Source organism: Lytechinus variegatus, chromosome 2 (genome assembly GCF_018143015.1).
Source record: "Lytechinus variegatus isolate NC3 chromosome 2, Lvar_3.0, whole genome shotgun sequence".
Taxonomy (NCBI): domain Eukaryota; kingdom Metazoa; phylum Echinodermata; class Echinoidea; order Temnopleuroida; family Toxopneustidae; genus Lytechinus; species Lytechinus variegatus.
Genome location: NC_054741.1, coordinates 9,783,796 through 9,795,509, shown reverse-complemented (window position 1 = coordinate 9,795,509; position 11,714 = coordinate 9,783,796). Strand labels below are relative to the sequence as shown.

General features: G+C 35.0%; 1 protein-coding gene across 1 annotated transcript; it reads left to right on the top strand.

Annotated features, from left to right (window-relative positions):
• The first annotated feature begins 3,548 nt into the window (after nucleotides 1-3,548).
• Nucleotides 3,549-8,867, top strand: LOC121407266 (cilia- and flagella-associated protein 20). The gene is made up of 4 exons (XM_041598245.1): nucleotides 3,549-3,729; nucleotides 4,781-5,095; nucleotides 5,587-5,652; nucleotides 6,597-8,867. Exons 1-4 carry the CDS (start codon nucleotides 3,646-3,648, stop codon nucleotides 6,717-6,719), a joined length of 588 nt encoding a protein of 195 aa, XP_041454179.1. The 5' UTR covers nucleotides 3,549-3,645; the 3' UTR covers nucleotides 6,720-8,867.
• The last annotated feature ends 2,847 nt before the right edge of the window (nucleotides 8,868-11,714 follow it).

Below are 11,714 nucleotides of genomic sequence, written 5' to 3'. Positions count from 1 at the left end.
ATGCAGCAAGAAATAACTAATGCACTTAATAAGTTGGCAATTCAATTGTTATAGATCTTGTTGGAAAATTTTGATTAAACTTAATTTCTTATACAAAAGAACAAGTGGTGATATGACATCATCAGGGTCCACCTAATGAATACTCATGAAGACATGCTTAGAACGGTTTCAGGAGAATAATGCAAATTTTGACAATTTAAATTCAATAACTTTGATATTTGTTATCCAATTTTGATGAAATTTTCAGCATTTTGCTCTGAATTTTACTTTATTTATAAAGATATGAATATTTTCAGCCAGGAGTATCCTTTTAACATATAGATGAATAGGTGCCCAAGGTGTAAGTTCCTCTGTCTGTTGCAGTAAATGTCCCTATAGCATAGCTTTTAAGATTGGGTCCTCAACGACCAGTGACTGACTAGTGGATAAGCAAATAGCATTTTCCCGCTTATTTGCTTGGACAAGCAATAACGGTCGTCACTCCAACACAGACCCAAGATTTTTTTTATTCATTCATTCCTTTAATATATATATATATATATATATTTTTTTTTTTTTTTTCTGGGGGGAAGGGAGATGACTTGAATGTGGCATATTTTTGTTTCTTAAATTATAGCCTCGTATTTACACCCTTCTTCATCCTGTTTCTTCAGGGTTCTTAATAATTTTTCACTACTTGAAAATCACAAGGATGATCATAATTAAAATAGTGAAATCTAATGTGATGTTTACTAGATTTTAATAAAATGGCATCATCTTACCGTCTTGCATACGTTTTTTTATCCCCCCCCCCCATGGCCCTCAAGCCCTCATCAGTTTGCAAGTAATACAAAACGTTGTGTTTAAGAATTGATTCTTATCACGTACATGAGTAGGGATTACAAAAGAAAATTGTTGGCCCTTTTGTTTATGTGGAAGAATACAACTCTAAAGAAAAGTAAAAATATAATCTGTAAAAGTTTAAATGAATTGTCAGTAATAAATAGATAAATACTGTAGTGCAGAGCCTGGGTGAGACATTTGCAGCTCGTTTTGCTCCCCTGTCCCCCAATGCTCATGATGGCTCGGGATTATTTTCTCCCCCTCCATAATTATTTACCGATCATCATTAACATGAACAGTTCTGTTGAACCACTTCATACACAAATGTGAAAATAAGTGACGTAATGAGCAGAAATGTTTGAGGGGCCAAACATCGTGTATGTCGCCAAATTTCTCAAAAGTTTCAATTAAGCAAAGCAAATTTTGTGATAGATTTTAACATAATGTAAGGAAAATTATATCAAATTTCACCCATTTGTCGATCCTTTCTATTTTATTTATTAGTCTCTTTTGTTGTGAAAAGTTTGGAATCCATGGCCCCCGCGAGCTCCCAATCAGTACGCCGATCTGGGGCCACGTTGCATAAAGAGTTACAACTGTTAAAAATTTGTCATGATGGCCTCAGCAGCCAATCAAAATCACCATGGTATAGTTGCCAAAATGGCAAAGTTACAACAGATCTAACTCTTTATGAAACGGGCCCCCGGGTGATAATCATGTCCGTTTAAGTGGTTAATCGGGTATACAATGAAAATCCATGTTATGCCCCCCCCAAAAAAAAAAAAAAAAAAAAAAAGAAGAAATAAATAAAATCAAAATGATGCGAGTAGGATCATCGCAGATCGTCGATAAAGGGATATCGATCAGCACCGCAAATTTGCCCCTGACAAATGCAAGCTGCTTTTCTTTCCAAATTAGGTATACTCATTTTCGTTTTGAATTTTTGTATTTCATCTCTCGAGGATTACATAATAAAAATCAGATTTCCACACTATATCCCCATGGAAAGTGTATACGCTATGCAAAATCAAGGAGCTTCCAAGTGTTGTGATTATGATGGCCATAGATATGGGCACATTTAATTGCCCCGGACATGTATTTGCTTTTTTTCTGCCCGAAATATTTGTATTCATTTTCGCTTAATTTCCTCTTATGGACAATGAAGATGAAATGTTCCCATTATACTCCCTATCGAAATCGCAGATAGGCGTTGTTGTAGCTACCCCCTCCCCCCTACATCTGTTTCTAGGCTTTGGCTTTGACCATAGAGCTATTAACAGACCCTATTCATCCCTTCCCTATTCCCCCACTGCTATTTTCACCTATAATCGTGAATGGAGTGTAAAAACTGATTGGGTGCAATCCCTTCTCGTCGTATATAATCCGAGCTAAAGCTGATCCAAACAATTGTTCGCACAATCAGATTGCTTTGAACAGCTCTCCCATTGACTGATGACTCTTTCTACTCTCCAACCCAATGATTTTACACCGAAGGATTGGTCTCGCGGTACGAGCGCAAACACCGAATGTATGGAACACTAACACAGTGCGAGGTTAGTCTTAATTTACAAACCTTTTCATTTCTGGATGATACCCATTACCTACATGTATATTTTCTTTCATGATTCTGACAAATAAAAAGAAAATGAAGGTTTACATGTACACATCACCCATTTGCCCAATTGATTTACTGGTCTTTCGAAGCTCGTCTTGAGATTTTTTTCTCTCATTCTCTTTCTCTTCGAGCAGCTATGGGCCTACAGTTGTCAGGGGGAAATGCATGCACTCAGTGCAATAAGGCAATTGCTACAGTCCATGGTATATTTTATCTTAAATGATTAAATTCAAAGTGAATAAGATATTGTTTAATTATAATTGAACTTTAGGGCCTACCGTGACACATTTTCCTATATTGATTTTTCAAAATTCAAATACTGGGCCTAAAGCTGACATTCTGCATAATGTAAGCATAGACGCAGGCGTATCTACATGTATATAGGGGTATAAGGGGCCCTGGGCAAGTGCCCACTTAGGTCATAAAAAATTGAAAGAAATGGGAAGTGCATAAAGAAAAAAAATAGAAGACCAAAAAACATCTTGCAATGGTTTCTTTCATGGCCATACACAGACATTTTTTTTCGCTGGGGGAGGGTGCAGCCCGTGTAAACTTTTTGGGGAAAAAAGTAACAGCAAGTGAGCTTGTCATTAGGTCACTTTTACATTTTGTAGAGTGAAATTGAAGAATTTCATGCATACTTTGGATGAATTTTGTGAATATTTTCAGTAATTTTTTTCTTCAAAATTCAGTCTGGGGGAGGGGCTAGGTCCGACCAATTCCCCCCCCCCCCCCCGGCTGCGTATGACTGTATATGGTTTCTTTTCCACAGGTCTAGAAATGCTAATTCGTCCAATTACTAACTGAAATATAAACCACTGAACACCAAAGTAGCTAAAAGTTAAGATCAGTGATACCCATCATCGTTTCATGTTTTTGGCCCAGTTTTTGGAAGGGGTGCAATCATTGATAGCCCTCGGGGACCGATTTTGCTGGATATGCTTGTACTGAGAGTATACACTAATTAACGGTCTGATTTGTACGCCTAATCCATCCGCCTCGACGTGGAACACCAAAGAAAACCTTTGCGCGGCGAGTTCCATTCATAGCAGGTGCAACGAGTATCCATGGAGATAGCACTACGGGCAGCGCCCTCGCCGTAACGACAACACAAGCTTCGCCAGTTTGCCATTAGCAATCAACGAGGTCACGGAGGCCTGACGTGTGGAATTCTTCTCAGCGACAAAGAACTCAGAAATCAACCGAAAATGTTCAAAAATACGTTTCAAAGTGGATTCCTGTCGATTCTATACAGCATCGGCAGCAAACCCCTTCAGATCTGGGATAAGAAGGTGAGTTTTGGGGCATATTTTGACGATTTTATTATGATAGGGAATCCGGCATGCGCGCCTTTATTGTTAACGAGTGCACCCCTCCATTGGTTGTGGTAGTAGTGGTATGCATGCACGGAGAGAGGGGTGTTGCTTAGCAGCAGCACTGGAGGAGCGGTCATGTGCCAAACAGTAACCCGCTGGTCCCGGTGCCTCTGATTTATGTTGTACCTCTTCGGAATGGGTGTGCTTTTTACTGTTTTGTTGATATGATTAAAAAAGGAATCATATATATGTTTCTTAACCTGATTTGATAAAATCAACTTCTTTCATGTGTATATATATCCAAATACAACATACATGTACATGTTTAACTTCAGAGGCCAGAATCCAATTTTACTTTTCATGTTTTTTTAATTTTATGAATCGTGATTCTGAAAAAATGTGAATGTGTGAAACCAATATAAACCTCTTCACTTTTGATAATCCAGTAAATTGCAGAAATAAGAAATCTGCTGAAAATACTTTAGGTCATTTACGGAACTCTAACTTACATGAAACTTAACTCTGATTCAGTCTGAAAGGAAATTCAAAGTTATGAGCTATGAGTTTACTATTATTCCATTGTCAGATAAATCAATCTAAAGTCTAAATTCAAAGTTATTTTGTCAATCATGAATGTTTTTTTTAATTCTGGTTGCTATGATTGATTATTACTTGTTATTTAGGGATTTTATTATTATAAGTTTTGCTTGATAGAATTCTTGGTTTCTTTGTTGTGATATACATGTAGCCTATAGTTTATTTCCTTCTTCCCCGACTGTGACAACCAGCTTGTATGATAAATATACCCTAATATTGATAAGTAGTATATAGAGAGTATATTAACCACTGAAACTTTTTTTATTTTAGTGAGGGTACATACGAAATTCCAGAGTCAAGAATTGTACAATGTATGTTATGTTTCTGTTATCTATTCCACTTAAACCTTAATGAAAGATAAGAAATATCAATGTATATCATTATACTGATTTTGATTAATTTTCTTCTTTTTTTTATTTCCTCTAAACAGGTCAGAAATGGGCACATAAAACGAATAACTGATAACGACATCCAATCATTAGTTCTTGAAATAGTCGGCACAAATGTTAGTACCACATTCATCACATGTCCTTCAGAACCAAGGAAGACCCTTGGTATCAAGCTCCCATTTTTAGTCATGATCATCAAGAATCTCAAGAAGTACTTCACGTTTGAGGTCCAGGTTCTAGACGATAAGAATGTCAGGAGACGTTTCAGGGCGAGCAACTACCAGAGTACGACGCGTGTCAAGCCTTTCATCTGCACAATGCCTATGAGACTAGATGACGGCTGGAATCAAATTCAGGTAGTTATTTTGTTTTATTGAAATAATTTTAAATTATTGATTATTATTGATAAGTTTACATCACTTATTTCTGAGAAATATATCCGAGTATGAAATTATATTGACAGTACATGTATTGAAATTTATTAGTAGGCAACTAGGCATAATTACTTTTGCCCCTTTTATTGGGTTGAATGTGAGATTGTGTACAAAATTGATCTTTTTTATTTTTTTCAATTATATGGATTATTATTTAATAGTGATATGCTACTCACTATTACAAATGATAGAAATCTATTAACAGGGGCAACGGAACAAATATGAAAGTGGTGGGAGGGGACTGACCATGCAAACAATCACATGGTAATATTTACTTTTTTAACACAGTCTTAAAAAAGTGGCTGAAACCCCCCAGTGCCCCCCCCCCCCCTTGATCTTGCAGGCACTGATTCAGATGTTATCTTACTATCATTTTCTATTAACGATTCTTTTTTTCTCCCTTTAACACACAGTTTAATCTATCAGATTTCACAAGGAGAGCATATGGAACAAACTATATTGAGACATTGCGAGTTCAGGTATGTTTCATCTCTTTTTCCAATCTCCAAATATCATGATTAATTTAGTTTCTTATTCCCACATTTAAGTGAAAACACCAAGGAATTTTAATGAAATTAGATATCAAATCATTGAAGCAATAATGGAATGAACATTAAAATAGATATTTTCATCTATTGTGTTGATGATTTTCTTGTAGTCTGAGCGTTAAAGGGAATTTTTTAGCATGATTTAATTTGAAAAGGTGCAAAAAAACGTCCAGCAGTGAAGCCCAGTGATATTTCATTTTTAAGCTGTGTTTTATAACATCCAGGCATGCAACATACTTTTAGTGGCAGGAGTGGGATATGATATAGCATGAATGACATCTAAAGGCCATGGATGTGTTATTTATTTACTTAATAGTTGATATGAGCATCTTGTGAGGATCAGAACAAATGCAGTGTTGCTTCAATGTCTTTCAACCTAGTGCCATGCTAACTAAGACTATAATCTAGATAAATGAAGGCACTTGCAGTACGTGCCAATTTCATAAGAAAGACTGTAAAACCAAGGGTAATTATCACTGTGTTATCACAGATCTAAATCTGGTACAGGTACATTTACTGAGCAATAACACTCCATCAATAAAAGATTTTAAAGAATGTTAAAGAAATCAGGAAATCTAAGCTGAAAAATAATCACACTGAATATCACCAACACAGATAAGCACATGTTGTGGAACCGAGTATCATATTGCTTGGAAAAAGACCTAACATTGTGCTCGAAATTCATGCTTGTTTTTTTTTTTGTATTTCTCAGCAATTACAAAATTTCTTACAGAATCCTTTGGCACATACACCTGGGTGGTCATTTGATTGGATTCTGTACCATAGGCATTCAAAATATATTTCATTTACAAGTTATTGAGTTTTTTTAGTTTTCAACTTTGTATTTCCATTTTTTTTTATTCACCCTTGTACAGATCCATGCTAACTGCCGAATCCGACGAGTATACTTCTCCGACAGACTGTATTCAGAAGACGAACTACCTGCAGAATTCAAACTTTACTTGCCTGTTCAGAAGGGTGCCAACCCAAGGAGTTAAACCCTGAATGGGTATGGACATTCAAAGTGAAAGCAAAGACACTTTAGAACTCATTGTCAGCAATAGGGAAGAACCGATCCACATTGTTGACAAAAACCTCACTCAACTTTTCAGCCCTCATGCAGAGAAGTCGAACGTCAATGGTACGACAACTGTCATGATCTGCGTATCGTCGTGATAAAGATCCCTTCTTCAGCTGGCGCCAAGAGAGGTGTAACAAAGTATAAAGTGTATCTCTCTTTAACATGTGTTAGTGAGGCAAGTCTTAACTCAAAATGATATTTATGATTGTGAAATCCTGTCTAGTTTGTCAGGATATTAGGTAAGCTTACCTTGGAAATAACTGCCAAGGAATTGAAAAGATTTGCGATTTTGTAATGTGCTCTAATGCGTTTGGGAACTAGGCTGATGGACTGAAACGCGAGAAACTATGTTGAAATCAAAGCAGGCCTTTGCTATTTCTATTGCTCTCCCTTCTTCAGATGTTATGGGGACAGATGTGGAAATAGTTCCTTATTTAGATCTTGGATTCATACTAAATGATCTTAATGAAAAGCAATTGTAACACTGAGCTTTCTCTCCATTTCAGGACTGCTTTTACCCCCAGTTTGTAATACATTTAAGACTTCATATGCATGTATTGGTATTTGAATTGAAAGCTGTAGAGAAAGGGCTACCATGATTGAGTGACGTCTTATTTGAAATTCTTTCAAAGGCTCTCTACAAGAAATGAACAAAGAATGTTGGTCACATACAAAATGCCTAATTGAAAGTCACCTTATTCTTTATGTCATTGTTTATGTAGCTGTTATACCATTTAATTTAAAGTACTGTATGGTATATTGTATCTTCGTCTGTGTTTGTCTCTGCGGTCTGGCACTTGGGTCAAAGTTCATTAAATTACTATTCACTCCTTTGCATGCTAAGTACAGGTATTCACAGTTTGTGCTGATTGTTGCTACATTTTTAGTTGAATAAAAAGATAGCCACTATTAGACATCACATCCTAATTTGGTCATAGATTGTATAGTGAGTGTTAATATGTATGTCAATAATGTCACCAAAACTGACTAAAAATGGGCAGCATGTCTTCATGAATTCTCAAACCCATTGCCTAACGTTTGCAGGAGTTTTATGTTACATCCTGATTGTGTTAGGACTAATTTAATTCCAAAATGAATCGATCAAGATAAGGAATTGTCCCTTGGATACAAGATTATATTGCTCTGCAATAATCTTTGGAAAATTAGTTAGTTTTTCAATACAACTCTAGGGTTATGCTAACTGATGATTCAAAGTTTCAAATGGTCCATTACAAATGCTCTACTTTTTTTCTTCATTTTGATGTATGAAAATCTTTGGTAGTTGGAGGGAAACTGGGAATCAGTCATCTCTTTTTTTCCTGAATAGGTAATATATTTAGCGTAATATATTAATTTATTTGATTACAAAAAGTAATTTTATTTAATTTGTTACTTTCAATAATACCCTCTTTGCCTAAATATCAAATGGAGGACAATGCAAGTCTAGTAGACTGTAGAAAAGTTATCTGACATTTGTACTATAATCTAGGGTAAGCTTATTGTGTATATAAATATCTCAAAATGACATTAATATGCCTGTAAATATATATATGTTATGTAACTAAAGATTATGTCATGTAACCATGTTACAATACTCAGAAATGTTTATGTTCTCTTCAGGCTTTCCGTATCAGACCATGTATTGACATGTGCTGATTCCAATAATCCAAATAGTTATTTTCTGAATTTAAATGTAAAAGAAGTTAAATCATGTTTACATGTTAACTTTGTATTATGAACAGTGTTTTTAATGAGATGGTGCCATGTGATGTCTTTTTAAATTTCATATCTTTATTCTATTATTTGGTTTTATCAACCTTATTTGCCTTAGGTTTTGAAGATTTTGTATTCAAAATGCGCCATCAAAAAGCACTGTGCATAAGATAATAATATATGCTGTACTCTTACTTTTATTTAAGTAATTGCTCTGCTCTTATGGAGTGCAGGATAACTTATTTGAAATCAATGAGAATTGTCAATTATGTTCATGTAATCTGTGTACAATCAGATTCTACTTTGTCTTTTTTATATAGTTCAAGACAAAATACACTTTATAAACATGAAAGTTCTTGGCCTGTTATAGAAGTTACTTTGTGCTTTGGTGATAATTGTTTGAATTTTCGATATTTTGTGTGGATGGTCCATAAATATTAGAATGATTGAGGAAATATGGTGGTGATGATGGTGGTGATAAAGTTGATGATGATAGTGGTGTGGTGATGGTGATGATAGTCATGATGGTAGTGATGATAATGATTATGATGATGTAATGCTGATGGATGGTAGTGGTTGTGTGATGATGATGGTGGTGCTGATGAAAATGATGATGGTAGTGGTGGTGATAATGATGCTGATGAATATGGTAGTGGTGATAAAGTTTATGATGTGATGATGGTAGTAGTAATGGTGGTGATGGTAATGATGATGTGATGATGGATGGTAGTGGTGGTGTGATGATGACGATGGTGGTGGTGATGATGGTGCTGATGATGATTGTAGTAGTGGTGGTGGTGATGGCGCTAATGAAATGATGTTGATGACAATGATTATTCTGGTTGTGAATGGGGGTTGTGGTAAAAATTCATATCATTCGATATACAGTGCGCATCCAAAAAAAAACGAGACAGTTTTGTAAAGTCTATAAATAAATTTCTTTCAAAATATATCTATATATATTACTCTGAGATCTTGCCTTTGAAATGCCATTTAAAAAAAATATATTTTGTTCATGCTTGAGCGAACACGGGACGTTTTTTATCGGAATTCAAAAAGAGGCTTGCGCCAAAATGGCTGAAATGAGAAATTTGATGATTAGACTTTTGGCTAATCAGCAGACTTTCTCTTAATCTTTTGGAATAATGCTGTCAAATTTCATTTACAAATTTATTTATTTACCTGAATTATTTTGTTTTTCATTCAAGCTTCTTTTACCTTTGTATTTTCCTTCATAAGTAAGAAAAGAAGACTTTTTGTCAACGCAAGTAGGAAGATTTGCATTATTAATTGGAAGTAATTATTCAAATCCTTTTTTTATGTGAAACAAATTATGTTATGGTACCTATAAAAAGACCTGAATCCTATTTTCAAGGAGTTATCGAATCCTTTTACCAAGTTTAATTATCTGCTTGACAGGACAAACAGGAAAGGATTCATGTTTTTCAATGGCAATGGTGTATTGAGTCAATTTTGAAGGAACAAGATATGGCAGATCGGGTAAAATGTATTAAAAAGTTGTGAAGCGAACAAGCAAAAAATTTCACTATTTCATTAAAATATCAAATTTTGTGATCTTGACATAATATTTAGAAAATGATATTACATTTCACTTTCTATGTTTTCTGTTATTTTTCTTTCCACCTTTTTTTTTCTTGGTCAAGATTTTTTTTTATTGGGGGGGGGGGGGAGCACATCGAGTCCCCAGCCATCAGTATGCCACTGTTCAAAGGCACCATAACCTTTGTAGCACACAAGGAAAGGATTTGAAAAAAAAACATGCTGTCCCATCCTTCGGTTTAAAAATAAAATTGTTCTTGCCTAAATAAGCAATATTCAAACCTGAAAGATAACATTAAAAAGGAACAACAACAGAAATATTCAAGCAAATGAATAGATTTGGAAATGAATTTTGACCGCATAATTCGGAAATCATGGCAAAGTAAATGACAAGGTTACGAGGAAGTCTGCTAATTAGCTAAAAGTCCATATATCATTTGATGTCATTTTAGCGCAAACCTCCTTTTTTCCCCCAGACAAAAACATTCCGTGTTCGCTCAAGCACATTTTTTTTAATAAGATTTGAAGGATAAGACCCAAGAGCATCTATTGACACCAAAATATAGAGATCATAATTTGAAATACAAATTTTATAGACTTTTTCAAATCTGTCCCGTTTTTTTTTTGATACGCACTGTATATCTGTATGTCAGTCATGACCAAGAATCTCAAGTACTCACAAATGAATTTGGTCTGATACCATTTTGCACAGTAACCATTTGGTCCACCAATCAATTTGTCCTTGTAGTGGTCTAACTGCAATTGGTCTTTTTTTCATTTTCTCTAAGCTAATTTCCTCAAATAACCAAATGATCCAATTACTCTTGGTTTATTTACCATGTGGTATGGATGACACCGTTTAAAATATTTTACTATTTGCATTAAAAAAATGTTTTTCATCCTTTTCTTCTGAGTGGAGGGAGGGGGGGGGGGCGGGGTTGGAGCAAAAAACATAGACATTGGTTTTTTTTTCTTCTTCTTCCTTTTTTTGGGGGTAAAAATATTAGTGGCAAAAAGTACCAACTTTTCTTACCCCACACTCATTCATGATTTACTGTTGTCATCCATATCAATTCATTTAATGTGTCTCCCTTTTTATCGAGCATATATCTTTAAGTTTATCTTTAACTAGTTTGTTTCACACACACACTCTCTTTTTAACACTTCTTTCCTTTATTCCAGATCAAGTTTCATACCTTGTTCTTCCCGTTCTCATATCTTTTATTTCAATTCTCTTATTTCCTTTACTTCATTTACTTTTACTTTCATTACTCTCACATTCCACATAATATATTCCTCCACACGTTCACATCGATTTCATTCACTCTCTCTTTCTCAATCTCCTAATTCCACTGTTTATGCCCTTTCTCTATCAATCACGTTTCCTTCCAATCCTTCAACTAATTTATGCTTCATACTCTCCCTCTCTTTTCAAGTTTTACTTTCCTTATTTGTTTACCTAATTTTCCAATCTTTATCATTCACTCTTTTTAATCAACGCCTATTTTTTTAAAACAGACGCCACTGGATTGACAAGGCCCTGCGTCTCTCTCTCTCTCTCTCTTTTTTTTTTGGGGGCTATCACTTTTTTGTGTTAACAAAAGACAACATCTCATGATTTCCTGTATTTTGCCATGTT